The sequence below is a fragment of the Sarcophilus harrisii genome, chromosome 4, assembly GCF_902635505.1.
Source record: "Sarcophilus harrisii chromosome 4, mSarHar1.11, whole genome shotgun sequence".
Classification (NCBI taxonomy): Eukaryota; Metazoa; Chordata; class Mammalia; order Dasyuromorphia; family Dasyuridae; genus Sarcophilus; species Sarcophilus harrisii.
The window spans coordinates 367596456-367616363 of record NC_045429.1 but is presented as its reverse complement, the minus strand read 5'-3'; the positions used below and the strand labels follow the sequence as shown (position 1 = coordinate 367616363).

General features: G+C 34.8%; 1 protein-coding gene across 1 annotated transcript in view; it reads right to left on the bottom strand.

The window, feature by feature from the left end:
- DISC1 (DISC1 scaffold protein) overlaps positions 1-19908 on the bottom strand; it is a 500053-nt gene that overhangs the window by 306496 nt on the left and 173649 nt on the right. The window contains 2 exon segments of the mRNA XM_031966908.1: positions 7054-7156; positions 10077-10131. Of these exon segments, the coding sequence (XP_031822768.1) occupies positions 7054-7156; positions 10077-10131 (158 nt within the window).

Below are 19908 nucleotides of genomic sequence, written 5' to 3'. Positions count from 1 at the left end.
AACTACAAATTTGATAAATATGCCATTATGCCTTCCTTTGAATCATTAATAAGAATGTTAAGCAGAACAAGGCCAAAAACAACTCCCTGAAGTACATCAATAGACATGTCTGTCTCCAACTTTAAAATGATCCAGTAATCTTTGTTTATAATAAATTTATCAGTTCTAAATCTACCTAATTGTGCCACTATCTACCTCACATTTCTCTGTCTTATCCAGAACATATACAATGCTTTGGTGTCCAAGTGTGAGAGTGAGATATTGTACCAAGAGTTATAGATTTGGCAATAAAAATCCTAGGTTTGAATTCCATCTCTTTATTGACTGAATGATCTTGGTCGTTTCAATTCTCTGGCCTCAGTTTTCTAATTACCTGGTTGGACTAAATGATCTGTAAGGTCCTTTACAAATCTGAACCTATAATCTCATGCTCTATTATCCTATAAAATGCCTACAGCATTCTACTGAACTAGTTCAGTATGTATGATCATTCTTAATGAAACCATGTGAGCTTATATCATAAATATTTCCATTCCTAAATATTCATAAAGAATCTCCTTAATGAATTCCAGAATTTTATAAGAATTCAAAATCAAATTAAAAAGATTTTGCACAAATAAAATCAATGCAGCCAAGATTAGAAAGGAAATAGAAAGCTGGGAAACAATTTTTACAGTCAATGTTTCTAATGAGGGCTTGATTTCTAAAATATATAGAGAACTAGCTGAAATTTATAAGAATATAAGTCATTCCCTACTTGATAAAGATCAAAGAATATGAACAGACTAGTCATTTTAAAAATGCTCTAAATCACCACTGATTAAAGAAATGCAAATTAAGACAACTCTGAGGTACCACTTCATACCTCTCAAAGTGCCTAAGTTGATGGGAAAAGATAATGATAAACACTGAAGTAGTGGGAAAACTGGGACACTAATGCATCGTTGGAGTTGTGAAATGATCCAACCATTCTGGAGAACAATTTAGAACTATGCCCAAAGGGCTATCAAACTGTGCATACCCTTTGATCTATCAGTGTCTGTACTGGGTCTGTATCCCAAAATGATCCTAAAAAAGGAGAAAGGACCCATGTTTGTTAAAAAAAAAAAAAAAAAAAAAAGGTTGGAACAGTCTTTTTGTATAGTAGTGAGGAATTGGAAATGGAGGGGATGCCCCTTAAGTGGAGAATGGCTGAATACGTTATGTTATATGAATGTAATGGAATATTATCATTCTATAAGAAATGATAGAAATGATGGATGGGCTGATTTCAGAAAAGACTGGGAACACTTATATGAACTGATGCTGAGTAAAGTGAGTACAGCCAGAGAACAACGTACACAGTGTCAGCAAGATTATATGATGATCAACTGTGATGGATTTGGCTCTTAGCAATGCTGTGATTCAAGACAATTCAAATAGACTTGGGATGAAAAATACCATCTATATCCAGAAAGATAATTATGGAGACTGAATATGGATCAAAACCTATTATTTTCACATTTTTATGTTTGTTTGTTTTTTCTTTCTCATGGTTTTCTCCCTTCCATTACATTCATAATAAAAAATGAAGTTTAAATTAAAAAAAAATACATACCTTATCTCATATTTCTTATGTTAATGAGGTAGAGAGAGATGAAAGGAAGAAATAAAATTAAAAAGAAAAAAATCTACCTTTTTTTCCTTTTTGAACATTCAAATATAGATATGTATATACACATATATATTTATATTTGTAGTTATGTGACCTTGGGCAAGTCACTTTTATAGCCAATATTTTTGATAAAGGCCTCATTTCTAAAACAGGTAGAGAATTGACTCACATCTATAAGAATGTCATTCTCCAATTGACAAATAGTTAAAAGATATGAAGAAACAATCTTTAGATAAAGAAATTAAAGCCTTTTTTAGTCATATGAAAAAATGCTCTAAATCACTATTGATCAGAGAAATTCAAATTACAACAACTCTAAAGTAGCACTTCACATTTCTCAGATTGGCTAAGATTACAGGAAAAGATAATGACAGATGTTGGAGGGAATGTGGGGAAACTGGGACACTAATACATTGTTGGTGGAGATATGAAATAACCCAACCATTCTGGAGAGAAATTTGGAACTATTCTCAAAGGGCTGTCAAATTGTGCATACACTTTGATCCAGCAGTCTCTACTAGGTCTGTATCCCAAAGTGATCATAAAGATAGAAAAGGATCCATATGTGAAAAATATGTTTGTAGTATCCCTTTTTTGTAGCGGCAAGAAACTGGAAATTGAGTGGATGTGTCTCAGTTGGGGAATGGCTGAATAAGTTATGATATATGAATGTAATGGAATGTTATTGTTCTATAAGAAATGATGAGCAGGCTGATTTCAGAAACTCCTGGAAAGACTTACATGAATTAGTATCAACTAATGAAGTGAGAACCAAGAAAGCATTGTACACACATTGTACACAATGAGATTAGGTGATGATCAACTCTGATGGACTTTTTAACAATGAGGTGATTCAAGGCAATTCCAATAGACTGGTGATAGAGAGAGCCATGTACATCCAGAGAGAGAACTATGAAGACTGAAAGTAGATCACTTTTGTTGTTGTTTCTTTGCTTGTTTTTTTTTTTTTTCTTTCTCATTTTTTCCTTTGGATCAGATTTTTTTTTTTGCTCAGCATGACATATATGGAAATATATTTAGAGGGATTGCACACATTTAACCCATGTTATATTGCTTGCTGTTTTGGGGAGAGAGAAGGGGAAAGGAGAGGGAGAAAAATCTGGAATCCACAAAGCTATCTTTGCATGTATTTTGAAAAACAAAATACCATTTAAAAAGTGGGGAGAAAGACAAGTTTTTTCTTTCAAGCACAGTCACAATTCTTTGGTTCTCTCTGTTTAAATGTTCTGGCTAAAGGTTATGCTAGAATAGATAAATGTTCAATACAGTCTTTTAAGCTGTTACTTGAGGCCCCAGAAGATCAATAAGTCATTGAATAAACATGTATTAAATAACTATCATGTGTTAGGCACTATGCTAAATATTAGGGATACAAAAAAGTCCAAGGACAGTCCTTGTCCTCAAGGAGCTCACAATCTAATGAGATAAAGAGACTTTCCCAAAGTCTTACTATTAATAACAAAGAGAGGAATGGTTTAAACCCAAGTATTCTGACATCAATTTCATCAATTCTCCACTGTACCAGACTACTTATCTTTCCTTTAAAAAGTATGAGCATAAATTTCATACTTCTTAGAGACATTGCCATCATCTTCAATCTGTAGAACCTGCCATACCAGCTCCAGAAGTTTCTTCTGGTCTGGTTTTCCAAAATCATAATAAAGTACTTTCATATCTGTGGGTTGGTAGTCCTGGTAGAGTATTCCCTTGCATAGTTTTCATAATTTTTCATATGTGTCTAGATAAGGACTATTGATTAGTGGCTTTTCAAGGTCAATATTCCCATATAGTTAACAGAAGCTCTAGAGAATTAGTCCTTGTCTGAATTGACATTACTAGACAATGTTGTGTTTATTAGTCAATGATATGTCATAGAATTAGAAAAGACTTGGTGAATGGTTTAGCCCAATTCCTCTTATTTTATTGATGAGGAAACAGAGACCTAGAAGATTGAACTGAGATAGAGCTTCAATTAAACCCAGGCTTCTTTCCTCCCTTTCCTTGAAAAAAACTGGGATTTTGTCCACAGCTCCATTATGAAAAAAGCATCTAAAATCAACCCATTGAAAACATAAAGTACAACACTGAATTCATTCATGGTGAGATCAAGAATAAGAATAAAAATAGACCCTTTTGTCCTCTTGGGGACTTCTTACACTATATTCATCCTCAGAGCACTTAGTCTGTAGTATAATTGCAGAAAGAATGGCAGCTGCAGAGCACATGAGACCTAAAGAGAATTCTCCTTCCTTAGGTACTCTATATCCAAGTCAAAGGATTATAGCTCCTTGAATATTACATCTCAATTTTTCCTTCCCCTTCTCAGGCCCAAATACTCCAAGGGAATAAACCCTGAACATGGGTGGCCCTGTGTTCTTCCCTAATACAAATACAAATGTAATCAGACAATGGGGCTCTGGCTTTCTTAGCATAAAATGGTCCTAACTTACAAACGGGTTTATTTAAAAGGAAGTTTTTCTAGTGGGGTTTGCAAGTCTGTTGCCTTAAACACAGAATCATTTCCCAGAGAAGCAATGGTGGAAGAGATCATTATTTTCCAGTCTACAAAAGCCAATTCAACCTATGAATAAACTGAAGCATTGTGTTGATAGGACTCTAGAATTCATTGTCTATAGCACTGTTTCTATTGGCAAGTGTAATCTATATACCACTTGGGGATGCCCAGTTGGATATTTAGCCCATACATGGCTCCAGTGACAGAAGTCTCCCCATCCTTGCACTGGGGATTCCCAAATCGTACAGCCCTCTCTCTGAAGGATCTAGTGAGGAAGGGTAGAAATAGAGAGGGACAGCTCTGATAGGGCAGGACTCAGTAAAGAAGGAAGAAGAAAATAAACTAATTAAAGGGGAGAATAACTCTTTAATCCTGTCCTATGAAAATGCCTTAAGAGAAAAGAAATAATGATGTGATTCTAAGGGATAACAACTGCCTCCAGTAAACAATGGTAGGGAGTCATGTTCCAAAATGCACTGCTCCAACTAACATAGACTGAAAGCAAATGATTTACTAGAGCATTTCAAAGTGTGACTGACAAATAAACCAGTTGTGTGAGCCTGGGAAAGTCACTTAATCTGTGTCTGCCTCAGTTTCCTCATCTATAAAAATGGGGGTAATAATAGCATCTACTTCCCAGGGTTCTTGTGAAGATAAAAGGAGACAATATTCTTAAAGTGCATGGTATATATATATATATATATATATATATATATATATCCATTTCCTGGGCATTTGGGAAAAATACTATTCCCATCCGAACAAGGTACACCTCTACTGCCTCCTTCCGTTAATGGAGAAGCATCCACCTGGGCTGTATTCCTGGAGCAAACTGACTGATTAACAAAGACAAGTAGTCTAACCCAGAATCAAAATTGTGTTCAATCTTGTTCCCCCTCCTTGTAAATGGGGCAGTAATTTCAAGTAAATGACATGGAAAGCTGTTACAAGCCGGCCCCACATTCACATTTCACTGTTTCTCTGGTTGTAAATAACATGCATGACTGCGCCAGGGACCAAATTGCTCTTTAGCTGCCAACATTAGTTGTTTAATGATCTGAAGAGCAGAAGCTGCCAATTACTGTATTCCATTTTCAAATGTCATTTAAAACCCATACATGTAATTATTATACCTTTTTGTTAAATTTTTATGGTTCTTCTGAAGTTAATAGGCTTTTGGGTTCATCCAACCTATAAAACTCAGCAAATATTCAATGCCTTCATTATAGAACTAAACTAGTTTCCCATGATCCCATGTAATCTTTCATGAAGCTGGACATTAGTAAAGATGAGAAGAGGATAAATTTAGGGTTAAAAGGGATGTCAGAAGCCTTTAGGCTTGGAACTCCTCCTGAAAAAAAAACTGAAAGCCAGAAATATGACATGATTTTTCTAGCATCATATAGTAAGTAAATATCTAAGGCAGAATTTGAAATCAGATCTTTCTGACCCTAAGTCCAACTATACCAAAAGTTTTGGTTAGGGTGACTTCCATAATCTTAGTGCACAAGATGTTAATCTTTTTTGTATATCATGGATCCTTTGTCAGAATAATATTATATCATATATATGTTGTAACACAATATTAATATTATATAATATTATAATATATATTCAAGTATATAATATTACAGAGGAAATCAATCATCAAAAATTAAACAAGTTCACAGATCTCAAATTAAGAATCCTGAACCATTAGAGTTAGCAGAGAGCTTAGTTAAAAGACCTAAGTTCAGATATCACTAATTAGCTGGCTCATGTCAGGTAAGTGACTTAACACGTCTGTGACTCAGTTTCCTCATCTGTCAAATATAATAGGGTAGCTAGGTGGAATAATGGATAGAGCACTGGACCTTAAGTCAGTTAGACTCTTCCTGAGTTCAGATCTGGCATCAGACACAAGTGTGTGACCGTGGCCAAGTCACTTAACCTTGTTTGCTTCAGTTTCTCATGTGTAAAACAAGCTGGAAAAAGAAATAGCAAATCATTCAGTATCTCTGCCAAGAAAACTCCAGATGGGGTCACAGAGTTGGAAACAACTGAAAGAATACAATATGTCCCCATGATTGATCCCAATGAATGACAAAGCTCACATGATAGCTACCTACTTCACAGAGCTTTTGTGAGGATCAAATAAATAATGCTTGTGAAAACATATTGCAAAGCTTTATGCAAATGGAAAGTAGCTTATTATTTTCAGAGTGCCTAGTTTATGGATATTTTAAAATATATTGACTAGTAATTACAAAAGAAGAGGGTGTGTAGTCTCTGGATATTTAGAATGGAGGTATACACTTCTAAGAGCTACTCCCACCTCCCTGAATGGCCTTCTTATGTCCAGAATATCTCTTTTAATTTATAATGCCTTCACTTTTCCATCTGTAAAACAGGAATGATATTATCAAATCATATTAATTAAGAAACCACCAGGTGCATAACAGCAAGCTAAGAGTGGCAAGGATAATGCAAAATGCAAAAGAAATACAAGTCTTCTTTCTTTAAGAAGTTTGAGTTATATATAATGAACAAACCAAAGAGTGAATGAATGAATAAGCAAATAAATAAAACTAATATCAACTTTGTGTATGCACACTCACTCACAGTACATAGTTATATTTTAATAAGATGTGCTGTTTTTACATCTCTTGACTATGTAAATGTAAGATTCCCATTAAAAATGCTCTGAGATCTTCAAGTCAATAACAGCATATAAACAAATATCATTCAAAACAGAAAATAAAAACAAGTTGTTGAAAAAGCCTAAAATACAACCTTGAAATCTGTCCAACAAATATTTTTAAATGAGTCCCCTTAAATATTCCCTTTGAATTTCCCTTTAATTTTAATGTCCCAGTCACTTTACCTGAAACAGCAAGCATTTTGGCTTCAAGCAGGGCTGGTAGTTGGGTCTCAATTTCATTCACTTTCCTCCTCAAAGTGCTGCAGAGTTTTTGACTTGTACAAACCTAAAGGAGGCAGACAGCCAGGATCCATAATTCATTCTAGTAAATCAGAGCAATCTACTGAAAACTCTAGAGCGTCTCTGAGATGACAAAAGGAACTCCACATTCTATTACCTAGGGAGCCCAATGGGAGCTACTCAAAAACTTACACTGGGCTAGCCCATAACTTAACTCCATATCCCAATAACCAAGTTATAAAATCAGGCATCAGACCTCTACCAGATCTCCAATTGATGCTATCTCATACCGTCCCCCTTTCCCAAAAAATATGAATTTTATAAACAGATCAAGAAATCTCAGTAAAATTTTATCATTAGAATTTTCGGTACTATTCTACACATTGTCTCTATTGTTTCTTTGATTTTTATTAAAACAATAAAAACTTTACATCCCAGGTATCTTTTTCTGAATTCAGAAAAGTTCTGAACTGAGTTCACACAGTCTTTTTTTTTTTTTTTTAACATAAGGAGAAAGTCTCATTTTCAATCTGCATGTATCCAGGTTGTAAGGAGCCAAATAGGCAAACAAACACTCCTTCAAGTGCACACAATACTGATTGAATAACAATAAATGAGCCAATCGGGGTGTTTTCTCACTGCAAAAAAGACATTGGTGTAATGAGAAGCCTTGAAATTAGCAGCTATACTCTCTCATTAGAAATCTGAGATGTGTTTTAAAAGCTAAAATTAATCCAATTGGGAACAAAAAGCCCAAAACAAATATTCAGTTCTATTGAATAAAAGAACCTAGATTTCTCCAGACACAAATATCTTCCATTGTTTTGATTCTTATGGACAGAAATTGAGATGATTTTTAGAGAGCAAAACCTCAACAATCTTGACTGATATCACCCATCACTTCCCCCTAGAAACTCATGCTCTTCTTTGCTAATTTTTAGGGAGGCCAAGGACCTTATGGTAGCCTTTTCTCCAAACTAAAGTCAGTTCTGGCAGTGTTAAAGTACTCATGTGTCCAAAACAATAGATTTCAGTAACTTTCCTCGGTCCTGAGATTTTTCAGTGTTCCACTCCCTGGAATTACAATGCAGGTGTCCTAGATACATTTGCACCTCCTGCCCTCTCTCCTGGGGATCATGCAGAGCCCAGCTGAATTACATTTTACAGTCACTCAACTAAGAATGTTACTAGGGCAGTTGAGAACATTTCTGCTAATTCTAAAACACTGGTCATAATTCTTATGTCTCATCTAATTTATGTTCACTCTTTCTTATTTTAGTTAACAGCCTCTGTTAATCATAATTGGGTCAGCCACTCCTTTGTTGAACAAATCTATCTTTCAAGCTGTCACTGTTAATATAAAATAAGATTTATAAATCTCCTTATTAAATTGCAGTTCTACATACTTTCAGTTGCTGCTGGATTAATCTAATCTTCGCCAATTTCTAGATAGTCTATTTTCAACTCTTTCCCCCACCTCATTCATTCCATAATTACCTCAGCTTTGAACAGGTCACACAATAGGTAGATAAAGTACTGAAAGGGATGCTTAAACTGTCCAGTAGAAAAGAAATTAGTCATCTTTCACCCAAAATAACTTTCTCTAGGGGAATTTAAAATTACCTAAGATCTTGAAGAATAGAAAATGTAAGATTCAATTGTCCAGGAACATTGTGGTTTTGAGTTGCCAGGTTTTCTCTGAACTGAAGTAGCCATTTTTACAAATGTACTTATCCAAAGAATGGGAAAAGGGTGAAGCCAAAGTATCATAATAATACCACCCAATTTCTTCCCACAAAAATGGAAGACATCCATATTATGGCCTTAGGCCTCTGAGTTGCCAGACCTTTTCTGGCCTAAAGAAAGAAGGGCTGCGTTATTATCTGTTTCATCAGTGTCCAGAGACCCTCGAAAGAAAGTAATGAGTCACATTCAATGCTCATTCCAAGAGGATACAAAATCAGGTCCCAAAACCAAGTTATTGCCAATGCCATAATTAGATCTAATATCCTACTGGCATTTTCAATCCAAAGTGGACTCTAAGATACATTTGTTCATTTACATTCTTACATTTACATTTCTCAGAGTCTGAAGGAGACTAAGAAAAAGTGGTTTTATTTTCCCCATAAATTCACAATAAGTTTTAGTTAAGCTAGAAGCAGGTGTGTGTGTGTGTGTGTGTGTGTGTTAAGCCAAATACAGAGTTAAGCCAAATGTAAGTAAATTCCTTTGTTATATTCCTATATTCCAAAATCATCTTAGTAGGCTAAACCCATCTAAATGAGAAAAGCTAATATTACACTATTATATTAATAACTAATTATTAATTTGAGATCCATTCTTTCCCTCCTATTTTTGTTAAAGATCTTGAAAAGATCAGTCAATTTTTGAAGGGTATAACTGAATAAGGTAACCTCCCAAACCCAAGCCATCTACCTGAGCAAAGACCCTTTCTTTTTCTTTACTCTGTAAACAAAAGTCAACCTCAGCTAAACTCCTCCCCAGTCCATGTCTCCTTGTCCTTGGTCTTTTCCATCATCTTAGTAGGCTTAGTAGGCTAAACAGGGAGACCCAGCTTATAAAAGAGAAAACTAGCCAGAGAGGTCCAAAAAAGTGGCTTCCCCCAGATGCCTCAAGTAAGCTGAGAATTATGATCAAGCTGTGTTCTTTGCAGGAGTTGCTGAAGACTAACTCCTCATATAATGCCCATCTATGTAATGTTCACTTGTCAAGGGAGTTCTCTGTCAGAAAATTCACCTGATTTAAAATGTTTCAGAGTCTCTACTGGCATCTTTAGTAACTGAGAGAAAACCTCTGATCATCAATTTATTGACTAATGACTAGTCTAATTAATAAATTGATTACTAATTACTAGAAACTGTCACTTAGGATTTTCATTTGCTACATATAATTGTGGTTGGTAAAAAAAAAAAAAAAAAAAAAAAGGATAGTCTGGAAGGACTTACCTTTGACGTAATTTCTTTAATGGCCAAGCTGAGTGACTGCTCCTTCTCTTGAAGGCTAGAAGAATGGAAACAAAAATAGAGTGGGAAATTATCTTATTAATTAGTGACAGTTAAACGCTACCAGAGAAATATAATTAAAATAGTAAACAAGAAAACCTTTGGCCCAAGACTTAGTTTAGGATAGGACTTAAGAGTTATGTCAAGAAGATATAGTCTCAATTTCTCCTAATACACATCTGCTGTATAACATGGGCAAATCTCTTAATCTCTTAGAGATACCAGATGATTCTAAAACTTTATTACTGAACAATTGCTGAATGCATAGCAGAAGACTATGAGCTCCCTACATTGATCAAATCATAGGTCTAAAATAATAATCATCATGATAATAATATAATAAAGTCACTACTCAATTATCTTTCTTGCTATGTAGAAACAGTAACACTTATCTATATTCCAAAAATGATTTCTACTTGATTTTATAAGGAATATTATGGTTTCTATTATTCATACAAATTTACATTAATAGTTTAATTAGACTAATGTTTAAATTAATTTTCATTTTCTGAGCATAGATCTATTGAGGAAGAAAGGAAGCAGCACTTGATGACAAGAGATTAAAACTGAGCTGCATTTCATCTTCAGAATAAGAATGAATAATAATAGCTACTGCTTAGATAGCATCAGTTACATGCCAGTTACTTGCTGTGAAGTGTTTTATAAATTTTATTTCATTTGATTCTCAAACAATGCTGGGAAGTAGGTGCTACTATTAATCCCCATTTTTCCATTGAAGGAAGTGAGGCAAGCAGAAGTTCAATAATTTTAGAGAGGCTTAGAGAAACTTACATGAATTGATGCTAAGTGAAATGAGCAGAATCGAGATCATTATACATGGCAACAGAAAGATTATAAGATGATCAATTCTGATGGATGTGGCTCTCATCAATAATGAGATGATTCAGGGCAGTTCCAATGGTCTTGTGATGAAGAGAGCCATCTACACCCTGAGAGAGGACTGTGGAGACTGAGTGTGGACCACAACATAGCATTTTCACATTTGTTGTTCTTTCCTTGCATTTTGTTTTCTTTCTCATTTTTCCTTTGTGATTTGATTTTTCTTGTGCAGCAAGATAATTGTACAAATATGTATGAAAAATCGGATTTAATATATATTTTTGCCATAAATTTAACATATGATTGGATTTGCTACCTAGGGAAGGAAGTGGGGAAAAGGGGGGGAAATTTGAATACAAGCTTTTGCAAGTGTTAGTGTTGAAAAATTATCCATGTATATCTTTTGAAAATTAAAATTTTAATTGAAAATTAAATTTAATTTAAAAAATTAAAAAGAAGTTCAATAATTTGCTCAGAGCCCCAAAATTGGCAAGTATCAGACACCATTCTAAACTCAATTCTTCCTCACTACAGGCAGTGTTGTGCCACCTGGCTTCCCAAAACTGTCCACATAATCACAAATAGTCAATATCAGTGTTGTATAGAACTGACAATTTTCATCCTTTCTTTGAGGAAGCATTTATCCAATGGTTACTATGTACCAATATTTGAGCCAGGTCTTGTAAAAGATACCAATATTATAGAATTGTATTAAATATTAAATAATATATGTAAAAGTACATTATAAACTGTAATAGGCTTTATAATAGATGTTTTGTGATAATACAATTATATGTTACTTGACAGTTTTTAAGAGGAAACTGGTGACTCAGTGAATAGAGTACTGAGCCTGTAGTCAGAGACCTGATACAAATTCAGCCTCAGAAACTTCCTAGCTGTGTGACCCTGAAGAAGGCACTTAACCTCTGATTTCCTACCAAAATGAATCCACTCAAGAAGAAAATGACAAATCACTCCAGTATCTTTGCCAAGAAAACCACAATTGAGGTCTTGAAAGGTTGACTGGAACTACAATTTCAGCTTTCAAAGGGCTCCCTTCCAACTACCCTGGCAAGGTAAATAATGCGACTACTAATATTTGTATTTTATAGATGGAACTGAGGTTCAAACAGATTATGACACATCAAAGTCACTTTGATGATAGCAAGTGACTTGAACCCAGGACTTAACATCAAATTTGATGGCTCTAAATATGTTCTTCTCTTCATCATACCATATATAAATATAAGACTTTTCTCCCCTTATAGGATCATCATCATCACAATACAAGGTCCCTTTCTTTAAGGAGATTACAATCTGGCTGGAAAGGCAGCTGCATGTAAAAGTGAAATCATAATATGGGCTATTGCACAAGTGTGCTGAACACCCTTCCAGAGTTCTCTGACAATAGCTCAGACAAGCTCAGCCACAGTGAACTCTGTCCAACCAGTTTGTGGACTCCCTACACTATTTACTCTGTGACTTTTTATCAAAAGTTTTAGAAAGGAAGAAGGCAACATTTAAATCTAAATCCAAGTACTAGCATAATTTAGAATAGGGAGAAGGTTAAAGCTATTGACTAAAGTCACCTCTGGGGATTATCATTTATCCCTATTTCTCTTGCAATCAATAGTCATCTGTCCTGAAAAGTCTTTTAAAAACAAATTTGCATGCAGTGATTCAGTAGTAGCATTTTACAACAGCAAGTGCAGAATGTTAGTTACAAAGCACCTCAAAAGTCATGTAGCCTACCCTATACTTAGCCAAAATGAGTCTATTCCCCTCCTTCCTCCTGATGGCCCTTTAATTCTTGATGTCACTTATCCTCCTCCCCCCAAAATTGATGTCTTAATGACCTTCACTGCTTTTATTATATTTTGATGCTCTAACACATCTATGTAGTTATCACTGTTGATACTTCATCTATTCATACAGACTGAAACTTTTTATCATATGTGATTCTTGTATATGACTTCTACTTTAATCTTTCCTTTGTGCTTTATTTAATTAATTATATTCTTTCTCCCATATATTTATCATGTACTATTGTACATTTTACTTAGTCATTTTTATGTCTTATTTCCACTTTTTGGCCTTCAATTCCATAATGGCCAAGACTAAGTGTTTTCTACCCAATTATTTTCCTAAAGCACAGATATAATCGTGTTTCCTTGCTATTAATAAAAAAGCAGAGACAACAGCTAGCTAGATAAATTAATAAACAATAAAACCTCTAGTACATAAATGCCTATCCTCAATAAGATAAAATACAACCTCCTTGGCTTAATATTTAAGCTTCTCCACAATCTGGTTCCAGCCTATTTTTCCAGGTTTATTTTACATTATTTCTCTTTATGCATTCTATATTTCAATGAAACTACTCATATAGCTGTTGTCTAAATTGAACCTTCCTTTTTCCAAACTCTGTATTCTTATTGGCTGTCCCTCATGCCTGGAATGTACTCCCTTTCACTTTTACCTCTTAAAACTCCTATCTTTGGTCAAGGCTCCGTGCAGATGCCACTTCAGAATGGCCTTTCCTGATGTCCTATGCTGAAAGAATTCTCTCTCCTTGAGCATTTTGTCTGGATCTCTCATTGGCCCCCATTGCTCCCTATTTTAAATTACCTATTATATCCTTCCAAATACAAATAAGCTCTTCAAATGCAGGGAGACTGTGTGATACTTTGTCTTGGTATCCATGACCTAGCACAGTTCCTAGAGTATAGTAAGCATTTAATAAATGGTTGCTGAATTGAATTGCTTCTGAATAGAACACCTTTTCAAGTAATTTATTTTTAACTGAGGTGACCTAAAATAAGCACTTAACATATAACTGTAAATAGCCTTTCACAGGAAACCACAAAGAATAACTCATGCATTAAGAACAGAAACAGCTAAATAATGGACCTATCTATTTAAAAGCACTTGAGTGAGGGAAGTATTCATTGTACTGAAGATTTCACTGACCAAAATAGTATCTTTAGCATAGCTGCACACTAAAAACAACATCACACCCAACTATTCTTTGCCCTGCACTTTATCCCTAGTAGAGACATATGTTACATATATTTGTAGGCAGAAGGATGGAGTTGAAAGGCGCAGAGTCCAATTCCAAGCCTTGAAAAGCAACTACTGATGAGAACTGGTATCAATCTGCTTAAACCCATTCTCAAGCATTTAACATGACTCTACTGGATAGTGAAAACTGCCAGAGAATGATGGCACCCTTTTAAGTATTTCACCCTTGAGATCTGATGGTCAGAAGATCAAATCTTGACAATTATTGTTGCTGCTGCTGTTGTTGAGTCATTTTAGTCATGTCTAAATTCATAATGTCATGGGTGTTTTCTTGGCAAAGATACTAGAATGGCTTGCCATTTCCTTCTCCAGTTCATTTTACAAATGAGGAAACTGAGGGAAACAGGGTTAAGTTACTTGCCCAGGGTCATATCGTTAGTATATGGGAGATCAGATTTGAACTCAAGAAGATGATGACATTAGATGACAACCAAATTAGCTTTTATTTGTTGGAAGAGTTGAGGAATAGGATAGATCACATAACAACACAAAGAACTAAAAATAAATCCAGAAAATGATGTACTTCATTTTAAATATTTTCTTTTGTAGGATAGTGAAATATTCCACCACACAAATACAAAAGCAATCATCTGATAAGGACAGTAATCACTAATAAGAACAATTATCAAATAAAGCTGCCTAGATTCAAACCTAAAGGGATGATGATAGCCTCTCAGGTGTTCCTTTTGCCTTCTCTGGTCCTATTTCTATTGCAAACTGGTCAAATCTCAAGTCGACATGGTCATGGAGGACATATTGATACAAAAAAGCCAGAAATTTGTTTGATATTAGATTCTAAACTACTGTCCAAACTTTAGAGTCCTACAAAATTAGGAGTTATTTTGGTTATAATTGGTTGGTTGTCAGGATATTTGATTAATGTAATGCTACTTTTAGCAGGTTTCCTTTGCTAAATTTACTTTGCTTGGCCTAACATTTACATTAGGTCACATTTTTTTTTCTTCTATTTTCTTCTGTTTCTTCTGTTCACACTAATTGAAAGCAACAGGAGGTAGTCACAAAGCATGAGGTAATTGTCTACAAACTGGATAATCCCCAAGTGGCTAAACTAGATTTGAATGTTTCAATTATGTCAAAAAATCTTTGGGCACCTTCTAAACCTGGGACAAAAAGTAGAGTGTGCTATCATAATCAGCTTCTCTAACCAGGTATTGTAATAGGTATGTCCATATCAGGTTGGATTATAAAATCTTGAGACTTATTTACTTTTAACCAGGAGCTATACATTTAAATAGGTTTTTCTTTCAAATTTGTCATTTGGGGAAATTATACATTCATTTTAATAATGCCAAAATTATTCACACAATTTTGGAGAAATCTCTTTGACTTTCTGTTAAGACCTGTTTACAAGCCATATTAAATTACTTTTAAGTCACACATCATTTTTAACACAAAGTAATATTCTCCCACTTGATCAAAGACTTTGTTCACAGATTTGTATCCAAGTACCTCTTGTTAGTTATTGAAATTAAGACCATTGCCAAAAGGCAAGGATTTACTATTAACCAGAATAGTCACAGGAATGTGTCTATGTTTTTGCCTCCAAGAGGAGGCAACATTGTTGAAATAGATATATAAAGTGACCCATCTTAAAGAGGACAGCCTTCATTTAGAAATTTAAGTTTTATAATGTCTGATTTATAAAAAATGTATAATTTTAATTTATTGCCAAACTTCTCATATATCAATAAAGAATTGAGTTGTTTATGTACAAGAGACTATGTCACATGTTATCAAATCAGGAGAGGTCACAGGGGCTCACTTCCTTAAAAAATTTTGGAAATTAAACTTCTAAAAAATAAACTAGCATTGAATATCCAATACTTTTTATTGCTCTCTTCTAGGTAAGGGTACTTTGGTGGAGCTATGACTTAATCAGTGTGTGAACTCTTCTCTCTACTGTGGAAATGTCTTTACATTGAATTGTAGTCTCTTTTTTCCTTCATCTCCCTCCCATCTCCCTATTTTTATATTTTTAATTTATGGAAATGTATATTCTCTTTCTCCTGTTCCCTACTATACTTTAAGGGGGAGGGGGGCAACTAGATGACAGTGGATAGAGCACCAGTCCTGAAGTCAGGAGGACCTGAGTTCAAATCTAGACTTAGACACTTAATACTCTTTGGCTGTATGACTCTGGGCAAATCACTTAATCCCAATTGCCTCAGGAAAAAAAAAAAGAAAGAGAGAAGAGCAAAATAAATTCTTGATCACAAATATACAAACAAAATAAATTCCTTCATTGGTTGCATGTAAAATATTTCACTCTGTACTCTAAATCCATCACTTCTCTGTCTGGATGGAGATAATATGTTTTAGCCTCAGTCCTCCAGAATCTTGAATGGTCACTTATAGTTCTTATAGCTTTCAAAACATGTTTTTCTTTATAGTGCTGCTACTGTTAGATAATTCATTCTCCTGGTTCTGCTTGTTTCATTTATCAGTTTATAAAAGTCTTCATTTTTTTCATTTATAAAATATTTATGTTACAGTACAAATTGTTTTTTTCTGGTTCTGTTTCCTTCTCCCCATATTAAATCTTACATATCTTTGAAATCATTTATTTCCTCATTTCTTACAAAACAGTAGTAGGCTGTCACTAACTTATTCAGCTATAGATAATCAAGGGTCTCTCAGCTATATAATGACAATATTGTAAGGAGAAAGGATTCTAGTCAATAGCATTGGGGTTGGTATTTTTGGTGTCTAGCTTTTTAAAATTTTACATTTAATTACAAATATTATTAAGCTTCTGCATATGCATACTTACAAGAGAAAGAAAAACCAGAACTCTACATGATAGGTTCTAGGCAGCAAAAAAACTAAATGGTCCTTTTATTCTTCAGGTCTACAGATGATTAAGTTTTTCTCTCTGCTAAGTCAAAAAACTGCAAGTTACTGCAATAGGAGATGCATGTAGAATATAAACTATTTTATCCAGAGCTAAAAAAAAAAATAAGCAGTATTGACTGTGACCAGCAAAGAAAATTCTGTGTGAAAATGTTTTTGCTAGCAATCTAATTAAAGGCCTCTTGGGTGGTCACAGGAACTCATAGAACAAGTTTTTTTTTCTTTTCCAATTGCTTTAGTTTCACGTTTGGAACAAAAAAAAGAAATTTCAGGTTTTTGTAGCTTATTTGGGGATTTACACAAGAAAAGTACGTTATGGGTGGTGTCAGAAATGCAAGTAACAATAATACAACTTTGGTTTTTGTCTATGAGAATTGGGTTTCAGACCTCCAAATAATTCATTTACTACAAACCAAGACAAAGATCAGTGTTATACATAATGTTTATGCAAGGACATTTTTAGAGACTAGAAAAGCTTCTACAGAGATGAAGTGTTGAATGAGCCATAAACTCATTGGTCTGGTCTAAACCAAGATATAGCATAGTAAAACGGATAGAGAGCTGGTCTCAAAAGATTTGAGTTCCAATTTTGCTTTGAAACTTGTTGTGGCAAATCACTTAATCTCTGAGCGTTCTAAGCAATTCTCTAAAACTCAAAGTTGAAGAGAAGGTATTAACCAATGTTAGAACTGGAATTGTATAAGGGTACCTAGGAGAGCTCCATGATCTCATCAAACAACACTTGTAAAGGAATTCTCCGTACCAATGAAATCACAAATCTACTCACTCTTCCAAGCCAAGTTTTAGTCCAGAAGTGGAAATGTGTTATCTTTAATGATATGTAAGTATGATCTAACTCCACTTGAATTATTCTAATTTGAGGTGATGAAATCTACAATATCCACTTTATTTTTCACTGCTTTTCCCTTGACTTGAGCAGGGGAATAGAGAAGGGACGTGTTTTAGCACTACCCTAGTACATAGTAGATACTTAATAAATGCTAATTTCAGGCCAAAATCCAGAACAGAATTACTCACATTACTCAGAGAGGGAGCAAAGGTCACCATTTACAATCTTTCCCACCCCATTCACCTCCAGTGCTTGGTATGGAACATGAAGGGCATGAAGTACAGCTGAGGGAGCAGTTTGAAAGAAATACCCTATCACAATTTGAACTAGTTATTTTAAACCTTTTCAGTTTGCTAAACAGAATAGGGGAAATAATCTTCAGAGACCATGGATATTCTAGAAATTATAGGGACCCTTCCCACTTGAACACATACACACACACACACACACACACACACACACACACACATGAAATTAAGATTCAAAGGAGAAAATGAGAAGAAATACAAGTTCATATGACAGATATAAAGATACCTAAGGGTTTCTCCTGCTACCTGAAGTTCTTGCCACAAATGAGTTAAATCTGGTACCCAGTGCTAGTAAGCTAAAGAGCTGACAGATCCCTCCTTCTGAGGAAGAGAGGTCATGCAGTCACTGAAGGTCAGCAGAGAGCAGCACAGGAGAGTAGTTTGGATGTTCATCAGAAAAAAAGAGATGCTGAGAATAGAGTTCAGAGGAGCTGTCCAGCAGCAAGAAGTAGGGCAGAGAATAAAGCTGCAAAAGACTCCAGCTCATAAATCATCTCACCCAGTGACATCAGCAGAGGACATATGTGGTTCTGTAACCTCAAATGTAGGAGTTAACCCTGATATGTGTGTTCAGTGACAAGTTTCCCCTATGTATGACCCCTCCCCAACTGGTGCTGTGATACCCGGTATGACTCATAGCATGTACTGCTTTATACATGAAAGAAATCTTTCTTGTCATTTATCTTGCTATACAATTTAAACATCTTTTGGGTTCTCTGGCTGTCTAGTAACACACACACACACACACACACACACACACACACAATTTCCAGAAAGCCAATTAAAAGTAATTAACATGATTTTTATATACAAGAAAAATAAGGTAAATAGCATGTGACTTGCTTTATAGAAACTAGAGATAGAGATATATAGTCAAAGTCTCTGATGGCCATCTAATGAATGTAGGCACATGTAGCCTTAGTACTGAAGGGGGTTCTCTGGGAACCTGTGCCAATTTTGGCACTTAGCTATCCATCTTCCCTCATGCCTGCATGCATACTTTTTCCAAAATTGTGCTTTAGGATGAAATAATCAGGTTGAGAAAAACATCATTCTTTGTTTTAAAATAGATTTCTCTCTCCTCCACATCCCCCTGCCCTGTTTTCTCGCCCCTCTATATAATGAAAACCAACTCAGAGATTGAAAGATTGTTACAAAGGAAGGTTGGCAATATCTGCCTTTATGACAGAAAGAGGAAAATGACAGCTGTCCTAGAACAAGACTCACTTTGGTACTTGTTAAGGGGAAGAAAAAAAGCTAGGAATCACTTGACATTAACAACCTTACCAATTATAGCTAGATCCTTTAACCTTTCCTTCAGCTGGCAGGTGACTAAAGTAGCAACTGAATGTTACTTTAGGAAATGTGAGTTTTCATCTTTTACCTGGCCCTTTTTTTCTTCTTGGGTCCTTCTAACTTGGCTGCTAACACTGTCACACTTCACAAATGGGATGTATTAAACAGCATGATCTAGAAGAAAGGTAATGACTTCCATTTGAAGAATTCTAGACTTTTGAGGATTCTGTTAAGCAAGGCAGAAGACATGTTCAGTCCAGGAGGTGAAAGGAACCCCTTATATTGAGTTCACTGATATAGAGGGAAAGAAACTCATGTACCAATTAGTACCTTCTCTTCAAATTAGAGTCAAAGAGCAATTGTTTTTAATTTAGAGTCCATGAACTTGAATTTTTTAATATTTGAGTAACTATTTCATTATAATTGGTTTCCTTTGTAATTTTGTGTATTTTATTTTATGCATTTAAAAGCATTATTTTGAAAAGCAGTCTATAGGCTTCACCAGAGTGCCAAAAGAGTCCGTGGACAA